This window comes from Pseudorasbora parva, chromosome 22 (genome assembly GCF_024679245.1).
Source record: "Pseudorasbora parva isolate DD20220531a chromosome 22, ASM2467924v1, whole genome shotgun sequence".
NCBI classification, from domain to species: Eukaryota; Metazoa; Chordata; class Actinopteri; order Cypriniformes; family Gobionidae; genus Pseudorasbora; species Pseudorasbora parva.
Genome location: NC_090193.1, coordinates 38,105,523 through 38,123,509, shown reverse-complemented (window position 1 = coordinate 38,123,509; position 17,987 = coordinate 38,105,523). Strand labels below are relative to the sequence as shown.

Genomic DNA, 17,987 nt, shown 5'->3' with positions numbered 1-17,987 from the left:
ATGCAACAGTGGCTATTATTTTTTTATTCATTCATTCATTTAAACAATTTATTGAGTTTGGTACATATTCATATTCATTAAGACTTTGTTTATATGTATATTCTGGAGAACAAGCATGTCATGGAGTGTCAGTAGTGTCCATTATACACGCACTGACAGAAAAAAAGGTACAGTGCTGTCACTGGGGCGGTACCCTGAGGTACAAAACCGAAAAGGTTCTGATATGAACCATTTAGGGGTGAGTAAGGTACAAATATGTACCTTTTCAGTTTTGTACCTTAGGGTTCTGCCCCAGTGACAGCACTGTACCTTTTATCTGACAGTGTGTGATCAGAATCAGCTGTAATTCTGTGCTCTGGCTCATCTGCTTTGTGTCTGACTGTAGAGATCATATTCTTTGTACAGGATGTATCGCTTCAGCCGGTCAGGCAGAGGAAGGAAACTCATGAACACCGGAGCTCTCAGACGCAGTCGACCCAAACCAGCTCTGATGCTCAGCCGGCAGAGATGCTGCAGACAGCGCACGTTCTCTGGTGATACACACACAAACACACACACACACACACACGCACATGCGCGCGCACACACACACTCAGAATCAACTGCACAAAACAGGACATGAGCTGAACAAGCAGTTTCATGCAGAAGTCAAAAGAAAAAGGTTCATATATTTTGCATTTAGAAAATGAAGCTAATTTTACATTTTCATGACACCTAAGCAGTTTGTCATTTTTTTTTAGATGTGATTCTCATTTTAAAGTAATTTTAGTAAAACGTCAGTAAAACTTTTATACAAATATACAACATTTAAAAACAATTATTAAATAATATCAATAATAAATAATAGCAGTATAATATCTATTTATTAGTATATACATTGTACTATTGTACAAACCTCCAATTTAGCAATAATTTGTCATTTTAAAGTTATTTTTCACTGCATTATTATATTTGTTTTAATTTAAATCAGCAGTAATAAATATGTTATAAATATAATATATAATAAATCAATTATACATATAAAAATATGAATTATATATAATAATATTATTATATAAAGTATAATATAATGAATAGTTTATTTTTATATTAATTGCTATTGTTCAAATCTTGAATTTAGCAGTAATTTTTTTTAAAGTAATTGTTCTCTGCATTACAACATATATTTTAAATGTGTATTTAAAATATATTATACTTAAAATAAGCGGTAAAAAATACAATTATACAAAATATACAAATACAATAATAATGTGTGAACAATTTAAGGTAATTACTTTTATTAATAATAATATCAATAATACATAATAATATTATTATACAAAGAGAAATTTGAATATATATTATTATTATTATGTAAATTGCTATTACACAAAACAGAATTTTAACAGTAAATTTAAATTTTTAAGAAATATTAATAGATTATTATATAAAATGTTCCTTTAAATATCAATACTATATAATATTATTATACAAAGTATTATATAATAAATATATTATTATTATTATTATATAAATTGCTATTACACAAACCTTGATTCTACCAGAATTTTTTTTACTGCTGATTTATCCAATTTATATATATATATATATATATATATATATATATATATATATATATATATATATATATATATATAAGTGAGATGAATGCTACTGTACAAACCTTGAATTTTGCATATTTCAGCCCACTGTTTATGCTCCATAAGCAGAGCCTTCAGTTGGGAGCAAAAGGTCACGTGATCTACATAATCCAGCATGATGCGCACCACGTTTCCCGTGAGATCCTTCAGCCATGAAACACACATGAACTCACAGAACTGCAGGAAGAGGAAAAGAGGATGCAGAACACAAACACAAAACATTTCATCAATAATCAACAGCGAGCTCAATGAAATCAATCACCAGGGTGTCTTTAATGACAGTATCGCTCCAGCCCTCATAACCGCTTGGCACATGAGAGCCCTCCCCATACGGACAGTCAAAGCATCGCTCCACATCGTAACCATAGTTACACAGCATCCGCAGCACCACCTCATCCTTTAGAGCGTACTGTAAGGCCGAGGGGAAGTGTGTGGTGTTCACCCTGCAGAAGTAATTCACATTGGCTCCGTATCGAAGCAACGTGTGGATGAGCTCGTGCTTGCCCAGACGCAGCGCCACCTGGAGGCATTTGACGGGGTCCTGGTTGGGCATCGCTCCGGCCTCCAGTAAAACTTTGGAGGAGGCGACGTCGCCATTGGATACAGCGAAGTACAGCGCAGACTGTCGCTTGTCGTCATAGCTGCGCCGAACCCACGGATGGAGCATGAAGTTGGGGTCGTAACCGGCGTGGAGCAGCATCTCCAGACACTGTGTGTGTCCACCAGCCGCTGCTGAATGAAGAGGACTGATCCCACTGTCGTCCACTGCATCCAACGTCGTGATGGGGATCAGGAGAGCCAGAGCCCTGTGCACAGGACGTCAAGGATTTAGACTGTCATAGTACCAAGATTAGCCCCTAACATATACATCGTACATGTGTGTATGTATGTGCATATATGTGAATATGTCCGTGTATGTGTGTGGATATATGGTATCTCAATGATTCCAGCACATTCAGTATTATATTGTACTTATTAATTTGCACTTTACACATATTTACAGTTATCTGCATTGTAAGCTGGTCTTTTATATCTCACACTATGTAAAATGGTGTGTATGTATATAAGTGTATTTATATATATATATATATATACAGTCTTGTTCAAAATAATAGCAGTACAATGTGACTAACCAGAATAATCAAGGTTTTTAGTATATTTTTTATTGCTACGTGGCAAACAAGTTACCAGTAGGTTCAGTAGATTGTCAGAAAACAAACAAGACCCAGCATTCATGATATGCACGCTCTTAAGGCTGTGCAATTGGGCAATTAGTTGAAAGGGGTGTGTTCAAAAAAATAGCAGTGTCTACCTTTGACTGTACAAACTCAAAACTATTTTTTACAAACATTTTTTTTTTCTGGGATTTAGCAATCCTGTGAATCACTAAACTAATATTTAGTTGTATGACCACAGTTTTTTAAAACTGCTTGACATCTGTGTGGCATGGAGTCAACCAACTTGTGGCACCTCTCAGCTGTTATTCCACTCCATGATTCTTTAACAACATTCCACAATTCATTCACATTTCTTGGTTTTGCTTCAGAAACAGCATTTTTGATATCACCCCACAAGTTCTCAATTGGATTAAGGTCTGGAGATTGGGCTGGCCACTCCATAACATTAATTTTGTTGGTTTGGAACCAAGACTTTGCCCGTTTACTAGTGTGTTTTGGGTCATTGTCTTGTTGAAACAACCATTTCAAGGGCATGTCCTCTTCAGCATAGGGCAACATGACCTCTTCAAGTATTTTAACATATGCAAACTGATCCATGATCCCTGGTATGCGATAAATAGGCCCAACACCATAGTAGGAGAAACATGCCCATATCATGATGCTTGCACCTCCATGCTTCACTGTCTTCACTGTGTACTGTGGCTTGAATTCAGAGTTTGGGGGTCGTCTCACAAACTGCCTGTGGCCCTTGGACCCAAAAAGAACAATTTTACTCTCATCAGTCCACAAAATGTTCCTCCATTTCTCTTTAGGCCAGTTGATGTGTTCTTTGGCAAATTGTAACCTCTTCTGCACATGCCTTTTTTTTAACAGAGGGACTTTGCGGGGGATTCTTGAAAATAGATTAGCTTCACACAGACGTCTTCTAACTGTCACAGTACTTACAGGTAACTCCAGACTGTCTTTGATCATCCTGGAGGTGATCATTGGCTGAGCCTTTGCCATTCTGGTTATTCTTCTATCCATTTTGATGGTTGTCTTCCGTTTTCTTCCACGTCTCTCTGGTTTTGCTCTCCATTTTAAGGCATTGGAGATCATTTTAGCTGAACAGCCTATCATTTTTTGCACCTCTTTATAGGTTTTCCCCTCTCTAATCAACTTTTTAATCAAAGTACGCTGTTCTTCTGAACAATGTCTTGAACGACCCATTTTCCTCAGCTTTCAAATGCATGTTCAACAAGTGTTGGCTTCATCCTTAAATAGGGGCCACCTGATTCACACCTGTTTCTTCACAAAATTGATGACCTCAGTGATTGAATGCCACACTGCTATTTTTTTGAACACACCCCTTTCAACTAATTCAACTAATTGCCCAATTGCACAGCCTTAAGAGCGTGCATATCATGAATGCTGGGTCTTGTTTGTTTTCTGACAATCTACTGAACCTACTGGTAACTTGTTTGCCACGTAGCAATAAAAAATATACTAAAAACCTTGATTATTCTGGTTAGTCACATTGTACTGCTATTATTTTGAACAAGACTGTATATATATATATATATATATATATATATATATATATATATATATATATATATATATATATATATATTAGGCATGTGCCGATATCAATTTTTCATGTTGCGATTAATTGATGCAGTTTTATCACGATATACGATATTATCACGATATTGAAATAAGTTGCAAAAAAAAGTGTTGCCATAGCATAACAGCTTTAAGAACTACTTTTGTAAGAACAAAAATAACTGAATGTTTAAATACAATAATGCACCAAAAATATATACAGCTCTGGAAAAAAAATTAAGAGACCTCTCATTGAGAAACAATGTTATGTGGTCTCTTGGTTTTTTTCAGAGCTGTAAAAGTACAATTTTCAAACAGATTAAAGTGCAAAAGAATTAGACTATAAAGAACAACAGGTAGGCTTACAAATTACAATAAGGTCTCATTAGTTTATGCCTTAACTAAGATTGAGCAATAGCTACATTTGGTACAGAAAGTATGTTTTTGTTAATGTTAGTTAAGAAATACTGATCATTGTTAGCTTTATCTTAGGTCCATTAAAAAAGTTATTTTGATTTTGATTTTAATGTTATTAAAAAGTAACTAAGAAATTAACATAGAATGATTAATTCTTTATAAGTATTTTTCATTGTCAGTTTGGTAATAATGAATTAACATGTTAACTAATGAAGTCGTATCTCAAAGTTATACTGAACAATAACAAATAATTAGAACAGTTCTAATTATTAGGGTATGCTGTAGTCCAGATTAAAACATAAAAATGTTTAAAATTGAAAATAAATAGCCTATTAAGTCTTTAAGTATTAAGTATTTGGTGCTGTGATGAACAACATTGAGATTACAAAAAACGAATGTCTGTTTTAAAAACTACACGCGTTTTTTTTTGTTTGTTTGCTGGTTTCCGGGGTAACCGGCCGCATTCTGCAGTTCATCAGCGCCCTCTGCTGTCACTGAGCGGCACTTCAGCAGCGCGTCTCCTTCACCGGTTCAGTCATGTGCAAACGCACGTTGGGCTTGTTTATATCTGAGCACGTGTCCCTTTGACGCAGAATACAGCGGTGTTGATACAGCATTTATACGGTTGATGGGCAAAGTATTCTTGAGTGCATTATAAAAAAATGATAAATTGTTAATAAATTATTATTTACGATATTTTAAAGTGCCCACGATAACAATATCGTGCATATTCATTATCGTGATAAATCGCATTATCGAAAATCGGCACATGTCTAATATATATATATATATATATATATATATATATAGATGTAAATTTTTCACGTATATTTATTTTTATATAAACTGGATTTGCACTTCTGGTTGGATGCTAACTACATATCATTGGCTCTGTACTTGTACTCTGCTCAATGACCATAAAGTTGAATCTGAATCTGTTAGTAAAGGAAAAGCTTTTATAGACACCAGGCCCAGAAAACGATCGTGGTCGCATATTAATGTCATCGCGTGACCAAACACACCTACAACAATAAACATGCCGAAGAATATATTAAGATGTTGCGTAATTCCTGGTTGTGGAAGAACACAGTCGCTGCATAAGCTTCCTTTGGATCCTAATTTTAGGAATGTGTGGTTGAACTTTATTTTTAATGAAGTTCCAGCTGACGTGGGGAAGACATGTACGCGTGTTCGCTTCATTTCACCGCAGAATCGTTTCTAAATAAGTCTCAGGTCAAAGCTGGATTTGCAGACATATTGAGATTAAAACACAATAATGTTTCTTCTATATTGGATCCGACAGGAATGGTGCAACACACTTATGTGAGTAAAACGTCTTTTAATATGTAATAGTATTGCATTGTTATAGATAGTTTTGCTTATGTGTACTTGTCTAACAGAACATACCGCACTCTGGACTCAGACACGTATGGGCCAAGGCTCACAAAGCCCGATGTCCCGGGGCTGTGTGTTTTCCAGATGGGCTACCAAAACGTAAGCCCGTCGGAAGGCCAGTGAATCTCAAATAGTGAAATAATATTCCTTTCTTGATTTGCGCCGTTTACTCTCTCGACTTGACATTTGAAGGGTGCGAGCGGTTTGCGCTTATATCGACCGATCATGCGGGCTATGTAATACAAAAATAATAGTCCAATCAATCGCGGGTGGATGAGAAATAAATCATTGTGTTTGTTTGATAAAGACGTTTATTCCGGTTGCCTATTCAAACGGTTATGAATCAGTGTATTGATTCATGATTCGGATTGTGTGTCAAACTGCTGAAATCACGTGACATTGGCGATCCGAATCATGAATCAATACACTGATTCATAACCGTTTGAAACTTTGTTTGAGGATTGAAAACAAACCCGGAAGAGAAGACAATGCTGAATAAAGTCGTAGTTTTTGTTATTTTTGGACCCAAACGTATTTTGGATGCTTCAAGAGACTCTAATTAACCCACTGATGTCTCATATGGACTACTTTGATGATGTTTTTATTCCCTTTCTGGACATGGACAGTATAGTGTGCATACACTTGCATACGCTCTCGGACTAAATATAAAATATCGGTTCTGGAACGACATTAGGGGGAGGAGTTAATGACATCAATTTTCGACTGAAGAAACAAAGATACCTACAACTTGGATGCCCTGGGGGGTATCATTCTCATTTTTGGGTGAACTATCCCTTTAACGACAAATATCTCCTCCAAACATCTCTTTTGGACACCAAACAGTTATTTAAATTGTAATAATATTTCAAAATATTAATGTATTTTTGGTATTACCAACTCTAGACTTATGCACAGCGGAGTACAGTATGCCCTGATAATATATGCACCGAAAAATATAAGATCGAATAAATGTGAAATTAAAATGTGAGAAGGTTTCGCCATGCTGGGTTACATTCACTGTCATATAGAAGAACCCTATGTGACATATGAGCAGCACTAACTTCACATGTCCCCGATGGGCCACTCTGTGGATGGGAAGGTGTCCGGTGTGTTTGGGGATGTTTGCATCCGCTCCGTACTCCAGCAGTAATGATATGACGTCTGGGTTTCCTGAAGCAGACGCCTCAAATAGGATCGTGGCGCTGTCCTGAGCCTGAGACTCCACATCAGCACCTGAACACCAACAGATGCTTTTATCATTTACATGCTTGGATTCTGTAAGGTGAAAAGAAACTGTGCATTGTTAAAAGTTAAGTTTCAAAATACATATTTCATTGAGTTTGAAAGATATATTAAAGGTCCTGTTCTTCGCGATTCCATCTTTCAAACTTTAGTTAGTGTGTAATGTTGCTGTTGGAGCATAAATAATACCTGTAAAATTATAAAGCTCAAAGTTCAATGCCAAGCGAGATATTTTATTTAACAGAAGTTCCCTTTCAAAGCCTACAGCGAACGGTTGGTTTGGACTACAGCAGGAAGTGCAGGGATGTAATGACGTCACTTGAACCGTTTGTTGACGAACCCTCCGCCCACAAGAACACGCAAAATAGGGGGCGTGGTCTTGTTGCTCTCCCACGTGGAGAAGAGCGCGCATTCAGCGCTTGCATCTCCCCGTTAAGGTAAGAGGCGGGACCTTTCTGGGCAAAGTGCACTAAGCTGCTGTCCAATCACATCACGGGAAGCGCTGGCCCAATCAGAACTCATTACGTGTTTCTGAAGGAGGGACTTCATAGAACAAGGAAATCATCAGGCCGTTTTTAGGACAGAGGAAACAGCGCTGTACAGATAAGTCAACTGTGTGAAAAATACTGTTTTTTTACACGCGAAACATGAACTCATGTTATATTGCACACTGTAAACACAATCAAAGCTTCGAAAACACGCGAAGAACGGGACCTTTAAAATCTGCAAGTTCCCAACAAGAATCCTGATATGTAAGTGCAACCATACAATTTAACCCAAATAAAAAATATATATATTTATGTAGCATATTATGAAAAATAAAACACATATTTTAATATATTTTAAGGCAAAACACTACAACCAAGTGTCTTGTTTTTTCATGCGCAGGTCAATTTTGAGATTTTGATTAAAAAAATTCCAGACTAGTAGAAAAGAAAACATCCAAAATACACATTGAGTGCTCATTTTATTAGATTTTATCCATTTATTTATTATTATTTACATACACAGCATGTGTGAAATAAAATAAAAATCTTAATTTTAACTAAAGTTTTAGTAATTTTGTTGTGTTTTTGTCTTTTTTTATGTGTCTGTCATTAAACTAAATAAAAATGAGAAATGTTGCAACATCTGTGAAATAATTTATATTTGATTTTATTTCAGTTAAGGTTTATTTTACTTCATATGCCGCACATTGCTTTTCAAACCACGGCAAAATACAATACATCAAAATATTACAATATATTTATATTTTATAAAACGTTATAGTTTTATTTTCCAGCTTCATTTTAATTTTATTTCAAATTTGTGTAATTGTGTTGTTTGTTATCTGTGCGTCTGTAATGTCTATAGAGTTTTCAGCTGAATTGAATTTAATAATATATTTTTAATTTAATGTATTTAATTATTTTTTTTCTTAATTTATTTATTTATAATTTTTTCTTCCCTCTCTTTTCTCCTTTCTCAAACACTTTAAAGATATACTTAGATACATGCAAGATAGAAAAGTATACAACACAACCTCACCTACACTTCACATAATCACATTTCTTAATCATAATTGCATTCTTTTTTGACTCTTGTTTTTTGATTAGTTTGTTTGTTGTCAGGCTTGTTTTGTATTTCTATATTTTGTCTAAATATGTCCTGTCCTAGAAGCAAAAAGAAAGAAAAAAACAGATAGTGAACTCTAATAACCCTGGGCTGCATCCCAGTTGACCCCTGACCTCTGCAGAGAAGCGTTCGGATGACCTCCAGGTGTCCCGCCTGTGCCGCTAAAGCTAACGGGGTCAAGCCGTAGGAGCTTCTGGGGTCAGGATGAGCTCCGCACTTCAACAGCAGATCCAGGAGATCCGTCAGGCCCAGTCGAGCGGCTTCATGCAGGGCAGTCCTGCGGTGCGCCCCCTCCTGGTTAACTCTGGCCCTGAACTTGAGCAGAAGCTTCGTCATGTCGTAGTGGTTATTTCTTATAGCTGTAGGAATTAAAATAAATTTTGGACAGGAAGATTAAAGACTGAACATGACAAAACTTAAAGACCCCCTGAAGGCTTTTTAAATACTGAGGCCATTCTTCATCTGCGGTGGCAAGCGGTGTCTCCTCTACTTTGTACGTAACTTAAATCATGAGTCAATAGATTATCAGTCCTTCTTCCGAAATGTGTTTTTGTCTTAGCCTGGTTCACTATAGAAAGCCTATTATACGTGTTTATATTTTAGACCTGTCGGGATGGTCCTTACAGGTAATTGCATATCTGGTGTGCATATCTGGTTGGCAGAGGTTAGTTGTGTGTGTGTGTGTGTGTGTGTGTGTGTTTGTGTGGTGTGTGAGAGTGGCAGAGGTTAGTTGGGTGTGTGTGTGTGTGTGTGTGTGTGTGTGGGTGTAGTGTGTGGTGTGTGATTGGCAGAGGTTAGTTGAGTGTGTGTGTGTGTTTGTGAGAGTGGCAGGCGTTAGTTGAGTGTGTGTGTGTGTGTGTGTGTGTGTGTGTCTGTGTGTGTGTGTTTGTGTGTGGCAGAGGTTAATTGTCTGTGTGTGTGTGTGTGTGTGTGTGTGTGTGTGTGAGTGGCAGAGGTTAGTTGTCTGTGTGTGTGTGTGTGTGTGTGTGTGTGTGTGTGTGGCAGAGGTTAGTTGTCTGTGTGTGTGTGTGTGTGTGTGTGTGTGTGTGTGTGTGTGTGTGTGTGTGTGTGTGTGTGTGTGTGTGTGTGTGAGTGTGTGTGTGTGTGTGTGTGTGTGTGTGTGTGTGGCAGAGGTTAGTTGTCTGTGTGTGTGTGTGTGTGTGTGTGTGTGTGTGTGTGTGTGTGTGTGTGTGTGCGTGTGTGTGTGTGTGTGTGTGAGAGTGGCAGAGGTTAGTTGGGTGTGTGTGTGTGTGTGTGTGGGTGTAGTGTGTGATTGGCAGAGGTTAGTTGAGTGTGTGTGTGTGTGTGTGTGTGTGTGTGTGTGTGTGTGTGTGTGTGTGTGTGTGTGTGTGTTTGTGAGAGTGGCAGGCGTTAGTTGAGTGTGTGTGTGTGTGTGTGTGTGTGTGTGTGTGTGTGTGTTTGTGTGTGGCAGAGGTTAATTGAGTGTGTGTGAGTGGTAGAGGTTAGTTGAGTGTGTGGTGTGTGAGAGTGGCAGAGGTTAGTTGTGTGTGTGTGTGTGTGTGTGTGTGTGTGTGTGTGTGTGTGTGTGTGTGTGTGTGTGTGTGTGTGAGTGGCAGAGGTTAGTTGTGTGTGTGTGTGTGTGTGTGTGTGAGTGGCAGAGGTTAGTTGTGTGTGTGTGTGTGTGTGTGTGTGTGTGTGTGTGTGTGTGTGTGTGTGTGTGTGAGTGGCAGAGGTTAGTTGTCTGTGTGTGTGTGTGTGTGTGTGTGAGTGGCAGAGGTTAGTTGTCTGTGTGTGTGTGTGTGTGTGTGTGTGTGTGTGTGTGTGTGAGTGGCAGAGGTTAGTTGTGTGTGTGTGTGTGTGTGTGTGTGTGTGTGTGTGTGTGTGTGTGTGTGTGTGTGTGTGAGTGGCAGAGGTTAGTTGTGTGTGTGTGTGTGTGTGTGTGTGTGTGTGTGTGTGTGTGTGTGTGTGTGTGTGAGTGGCAGAGGTTAGTTGTGTGTGTGTGTGTGTGTGTGTGTGTGTGTGTGTGTGTGTGTGTGAGTGGCAGAGGTTAGTTGTCTGTGTGTGTGTGTGTGTGTGTGTGTGTGTGAGAGGCAGAGGTTAGTTGTGTGTGTGTGTGTGTGTGTGTGAGTGGGAGAGGTTAGTTGAGTGTGTGTGTGTGTGTGTGTGTGTGTGTGTGTGTGTGTGTGTGTGTGTGTGTGTGTGTGTGAGTGGCAGAGGTTAGTTGTGTGTGTGTGTGTGTGTGTGTGTGTGTGTGTGTGAGTGGCAGAGGTTAGTTGTGTGTGTGTGTGTGTGTGTGAGTGGCAGAGGTTAGTTGTGTGTGTGTGTGTGTGTGTGTGTGTGAGTGTGTGTGAGTGGCAGAGGTTAGTTGTGTGTGTGCGTGCGTGCGTGCGTGCGTGCGTGCGTGCGTGCGTGCGTGCGTGCGTGTGTGTGTGTGTGAGTGGCAGAGGTTAGTTGTGTGTGTGTGTGTGTGTGAGTGGCAGAGGTTAGTTGTGTGTGTGTGTGTGTGTGTGTGTGTGTGTGTGTGTGTGTGTGTGTGTGTGTGTGTGAGTGTGTGTGAGTGGCAGAGGTTAGTTGTGTGTGTGTGTGTGTGTGTGTGTGTGTGTGTGTGTGTGTGTGTGTGTGTGTGTGTGTGTGTGTGTGTGTGTGTGTTCAGATGCTAGTTTCATAACGAGTGAGAAATGCTGACATTGAGCCACTAAATCTCCAACCTCCCGAGAATTTGATTGAAGAATGAGTTTTTTCTGACCTACAACGAGAGGCGAGTCTTCCTCCTGATCCAGGCTGTCTGGACTGCTGCCGTTGTCCAGCAGGAAACAAGCATTGTCCAAAAGACCTTTTTCCACCGCTAAGAAGAGAGCGGTTTTGCCCCGGTGAGTCTTTCTGTGCTTTGCATCCTCAGGAGAGGCTGTTGAACAGATGATATCCCAGTTACTCCTGTCCTGATACGAGTAAAACACATAAGAACAACAACATGACTCCTCAGGACAAACCCGTGAATGTGATCTGAAGGATGTTTTGGTTGCTCTGTATGGCGGCCTCGTGTAAGGGCACGAATCCGGTGTCGTCCTCTTCAGAGAAAGCCTGCTGATGGACAGTCAGCGTACGGAGGGTGCCTTCATCCCCTGATAACCCGCCGAGAGAAAGACATTGACAAACAAAAGCAGAGAAATGATATTGGGGAACTTCATGGCTGTAGTCCAGCTGCTAGACGAGCACCAAACCAGCACTAAACCTTCTGCAGCGTGAAATTAATGAAGTTATTTACTGTTTGAATGTGATGATAATTACTGTATTTAATAATATATTCAGGTAAAACTCACACTGTAAAAACATTTTAGGTCTCCAATTGAACATTTTCTAGTGAAGGATCACATCTACATTGTTCAGTTGGCCGGACTGAATTTCTGTGAATTAAATTGCATCAATTCATAGAAATTTAATTTGGCCAACTGAAAAATGTAGATGTGATCCGTCACTAGAAAATGGTAAATTGGAGACCTGATTTTTTTTTTACAGTGCATGAAACCTGACATGACGATGTCTAGGTCATATCACTCATAAAATATGAAAATAAATAATAAGCATTATGTTTCTCAAAGTAAAAACAAGCCTAGGACCATTTTGGAATATTGAGTTTAATATAGTTTGCTTTACTGATATTGTGATTATGACAATTAAGTACATATCTCCAAAATAAATCTCATTGGTGTGTGTATATATATATATATATATATATATATATATATATATATATATATATATATATTATATATATATATACACACTCTAAAAAATTCTGGGTAAAAAAACAACCCAATGTTGGGTCTAATATGGACTAACCCAGCAATTGGGTTGTTTTAACCCAGCCATTGGGTTGTTACAATCAACCCAACAGCTGGGTTAAAACAACCCAGCATTTTTTAGAGTGTGTATATATATATATATATATATATATATATATATAATTATAACAAATTATTACTGATAATCTCTACTGAGAATATAACAAGAAATAATAATATAAGTCACACAATATTTGGCATGAAAATAGCCACATTAAAAAAAATCTTAATGGGCAATCTTTATTTAAGCCAGGTTTTACTTATTTATTTTATTTAAATAAAATCTTTTTTTATATATTTTTTTAATCAAATGTTTTTTTATTTATGTAGTTATCTATTTTTTATTTCAATCAATCATTAAAGGGGGGGTGAAACACTCAGTTTCAGTCAATCTCATGTCAATCTTGAGTAACTATAGAGTAGTATTGCATCCTTCATATCTCCGAAAAGTCTTTAGTTTTATTATATTTATAAAAGAAATATGGGCTGTACCGAGTCTTTCCGGAAAAAAACGAGCGCCTGGAGGCGTATCGTGTGGGCGGAGCTAAAGAATGACGAGCGCAAAGCGGTGACGTCCTCAAGCGTGGAGAAACCCATCTATCTCAGCTAATACAGATAATGATCCACAATCAAATCTGAGGCAGAAATAAATTGAACAGGAGAAACGGCAACATCAGGACGTCCGTCTCTGTGGTATGGACTGTATTTAGTGGCCTGTCAACATTTGTGTGTGTTTACTCGCAGTTTATGAGGACATGATTCGGTTTATGGACTATTGTATGCGACTAGACCTTAGAAGTAGCAAGCAAAACGGTTTTGCACGTCAGAGTCAGACTAGTGTAACATTATACAGAGAACAACAATGGAGTAACCGTTAGCGCATTTGAATGACGAAGCACGCGATCGTGTCGTTTACTGATGTTTACTCATGCTACAGTCGCCAATAGCAGAGACATTTGAAGCCGTTTTACTCACCGGCTGCTTCCAAAGCAGGACCGAACCTTTATCGCTGGGACCGCTCCGTCAAAAACACACTTCTTTGGTATGATTTGGTGAAGTCCTGACAGCAGTGGCGTGTAAATCCACTTTTGCGACGCGACTGAAGCGATGCTGTGAAGCTTCCTGTCATTTCTGCGTTCAAATCGGTTCAAATGCAGCGCTGCCTTCCCAGAATGCTGTGCTGAAGCGTTGAAGTCGTTTGACGTCACCCATAGGAATAAAGTGGAGCGCGGCGCGCGACATAAGTGTTCACGGACGACTGGATCTGCACCTGAGCGAGTGTTTATGGGCGTGCATTTCCTCTCTCGCTCTAGTCACGCGCGCGCGCACCCTACCGGGAGAAGAGCCCGTACGGCCCATACAAGGACCTTCCGCTCTATTAACGTCAAGCCGACCCATACTCGAAAAAAACTCTCCGAAACTTGTGAGAAACCGGAAGGAGTGTTTTTAACACAGAAATACTTCATCAAACGTCCAACATTAGTTTTTGAAACTTTGTCTATGTTTAGGATGGGAATCCAAGTCTTTAAAGGTGTAAAAAGCTCAGTATGCATGAAAGAGCATTTCACCCAATGTTCACCAAAGCAGTCACCTCTCCCAATCATATAGACTAACCCAGCGATTGGGTTGTTTTAATCCTGCGGTTGGGTTAAATATTTGCTTAAAGGGGGGGTGAAACACTCAGTTTCAGTCAGTGTCATGTCAATCTTGAGTACCTATAGAGTAGCATTGCATCCTGCATATCTCCGAAAAGTCTTTATTTTTTTAATAATTATATAAGAAAGATGCGCTGTTCCGAGTCTTTCCGGAAAAAGCCGAGCGGGTGGGGGCGTGTCGTGTGAGCGGAGCTAAATAATGACGTGTGCAGCAGCGCGCTGTGTGTTGAGTCGAGTGCGTCATCCCTAACAGCGGGAAAAAAACTTTATTGAAAATAAAAATATGGCTTTTAATCAGATACAGCCATACATCTATGATCCGGAATCAGACCCAGAGGCTGCAGTTGAACAGGAGCAGCAGCAAAAACGACTAGAGCAGGACGTCGGATGTGGTACAAGTTATACACTAACTATATAATATGCTTAGCGGCTTGTGTTATTTACATATTTATACTTGAATTATATCGTCGTATTTTTGTCTTTGAAGGTGTACATGTGGGAAGTGCAGTTGTGCACGTGTGTTTGTGTGTTTACGCGTGGTTTGTGTAGACAGTAAGCGGACTAAAAAAAACACAGACGTTTGAAGCAGTCTCACTCACCCTTCTAACGTTGGGACTGCTCCATCATTCAGCATTAGGCGATTGGGAAAATCCGGCGTCGAGCTGGGCCTTGTTTATGAAACAGTCGGCACCGAAATGCAGCGAACAGATATAAACATTCGCGCAACTCAGTTGCTGATCCGGAAAAGCAAATTACATCCACTGTTGCCTTAACGCGGGGTTTTTGGGGAATCTGTGCAGGACTGTCTTGGTCTGGTAACCAAAAACGCACTTTTTTGGTGACATTGTTATGTGCACATCACCTGTGTAGCGCAGCCTACGAGCCAGCGCTTTGATGGGCGTAGCCTGTTACTTTCGCTCTCTCCCTCTCTCTCTCTCCCTCTCTCTCTCTCACGCTCTTCCGGTAGAATTGTCCGTAAGGCCCATACAAGGAAATTCCGCCCCCATTAACGTCAAAGGGGACGCATGATCTCAAAAAACTTGCCGAAACTTATGACTAACCGGAAGTAGTATTTTTGACAAAGAAATACTCCCATCAAACGTCCACCTTAACTTTTGAAACTTTGTCTATGTTTAGTATGGGATTCCAAGTCTTTAACAGTGTAAAAAGATCAGTATGCATGAAACAGCATTTCACCCCCCCTTTAAGACAACCCAATCACTGGGTTAGTCCATATTTAACGCTGGGTTAACCCATACTGGGTTATTTTTTACCCAGAATTTTTTAGAGTGTAAAATTCATTTGAATTAATTTATTTGAATAATATTTATATATATTTTTAATCAAATGTTTATGTAGTTATTTTTTATTTATTTAAATCAATCATTAATTTATTTTACTTGAATTAGTTTATTTTAATAATATATAATTTTTTATTATCTATGTAGTTTATTTATTTTTATATTATTTTTTTATTATTTATTTAAACACAATTTTATCAAATGGTTATATATCTATGTATTATTTTAATCAAATTTAATTTATTTATTTGAATAAAATGATTAATTTATACAAAATTGTATTTATTTATTTTAATCAAATGTTTATTTATCATACTGTGGATATGGTTGCGCGGTTCACCCATCATCATACCATGCTTGATTGCATTGAATATCTTCTCTCTCTCAGGGCTGATCTGAATGATCCTGCAGACATAAATAAATATTTCATATATAAATATAACAAGTAACATCCCATAGTGATCTGACTGACCGCAGAAGGACTCTCTGACCTGCAGGCGTCCCCAGAGGCGGAGCTCTTACTCTCCGCTTGTTTGTGGCGCTGCCGAATACTCTGCTCGATCATGAGTTGAGTCGCCGAATCATCGTCGAAAATCCCTCCGGATGTTTCCAAATCCATTGATAAAGAGGCAGATCTCCTGTGAACCCGCTACAGAAAACACTGATCTGCAGCACACGTGCAAGTCTAAAACCAATCAGTGTGATATTTGAATGCTTCAGTGCATGTCAAAGTCATGAGGCCTAGCACAATAACCCTAATAAAAGCAGTGTGTGTATCTTCAGAAGCAAACTAACCCTCTTTAGCTTCGCGTTCAGACTCTTTCTGACAGCACGTGTTGTTGTGTCGTCCTCCGGGTCGCACTGACTGAGGTTATTTAGGTCAGAGGTCTTCTATAAATACCGGATCATGCGACACAGAAGAGCTGTTCAATCTTTTACCCTCAGATAAGATCATCCTCATTCAGGGGAAAAGCAGCTACTGTAGGCCTATATGTTTTCATGTAAAAAGACCTAATTAATACGGCGAATAATTAATGTTAATAATGTATGAAATATTTACATATTGCATTTTTTTTAGATTTTTTAATTATTATTATTTTTTAAAAACACCCCTTTCCTTATTTTTGATTAATTTAAATCAAGTTGTATTTGTTTGGTTTTATCAATTTTATTTTATTTATATAAAATGTATTAATATATATATATATATATATATATATATATATATATATATATATATATATATATATATATATATATATATATATATATAAATATATATATATATATATATATATATATATATATATATATATATATATATATATATATATATATATATATGTAGTTCTTTTTTTTTGTAATTATATCAAATTGTATTTTAATCACTTTATTTTAATATAATGTAAATGTATTATTTATTTATTTATTTATTTATTTATTTATTTATTTAAATACTTTTACAAAATATATTAAAGTAAACGGTTTTCAATCCTAAAGATGTTGTCATGGATAAAGACACGATTAATACTGTGAAAAATGTATATTATTAATGTGTTAAAAATGTATTTATATTATTTTATATCATTGCATTTTTAACTGTTCTGTTAGATGTATTTATTTATTTTTGTTTTTTTAATCAAATTATTTCATTCAAATGTATTATGTATTTAAATCATTTTTATTTATTTATTTTTACATTGATTTTCTCTTTTCTCTAAATCTAAAACAAGATTTATTTCGTTTTATCAATTTAATTTATTTAAATAAAATTTAATTTATTTAAAAATATATTTATGGAGTTATTAGTTTTTTATTTAAATATTTTTGTATTTATTTTAATCATATGTATTCATTTAAAATCACATTTATTTTATATATATATATATATATATATATATATATATATATATATATATATATATATATATATATATATATATATATATATATATATATATATATATATATATATTAATCTAATTTAGTTAGGTAAATCTTATTTTTATTTATTTTTTACACTGCTTTTTTCTAAGCTTTTCCATGGACCCCTTAGCACTCCCTTTGGCCCCTGGGGGTCCCTGGAAACCCCTGCTTCGGAGGATGGTCCGCACATCTTAGCCTGTCATTCTGCAACATGAAATATCCCACGTATGGT

The 17,987-nt window shown here is 37.3% G+C and overlaps 1 protein-coding gene across 3 annotated transcripts; it reads right to left on the bottom strand.

Annotated features, from left to right (window-relative positions):
- Positions 1-15: 15 nt before the first annotated feature.
- LOC137058318 (dynein axonemal heavy chain 12-like) lies at positions 16-16,816 on the bottom strand. 3 transcript variants are annotated; one of them, XM_067431563.1, is made up of 10 exons: positions 16,625-16,816; positions 16,321-16,514; positions 16,182-16,234; positions 12,022-12,153; positions 11,778-11,936; positions 9,184-9,429; positions 7,276-7,447; positions 1,903-2,446; positions 1,664-1,817; positions 16-530 (listed from the first exon to the last, which is right to left on the bottom strand). In XM_067431563.1, exons 2-10 carry the CDS (start codon positions 16,446-16,448, stop codon positions 361-363), a joined length of 1,758 nt encoding a protein of 585 aa, XP_067287664.1. In that variant the 5' UTR covers positions 16,449-16,514; positions 16,625-16,816; the 3' UTR covers positions 16-360. The 3 variants fall into 3 exon arrangements, with proteins under 3 accessions (XP_067287664.1, XP_067287665.1, XP_067287663.1); XM_067431564.1 differs by having other exon boundaries at positions 16,321-16,478; XM_067431562.1 differs by having other exon boundaries at positions 16,321-16,816.
- Between the last annotated feature and the right edge of the window lie 1,171 nt (positions 16,817-17,987).

Excerpts from the sequence above, each read along its gene's own strand:
- LOC137058318 (XM_067431562.1), bottom strand. The coding sequence starts at position 16,448 with ATGGATTTGGAAACATCCGGAGGGATTTTCGACGATGATTCGGCGACT. Across the intron at positions 16,235-16,320 it reads GCCTCTGGGGACGCCTGCAG|GATCATTCAGATCAGCCCTG; the intron begins GTCAGAGAGTCC and ends TTATGTCTGCAG. Across the intron at positions 2,447-7,275 it reads GCCCATCGGGGACATGTGAA|GGCTCTGGCTCTCCTGATCC; the intron begins GTTAGTGCTGCT and ends TCCTGTGCACAG.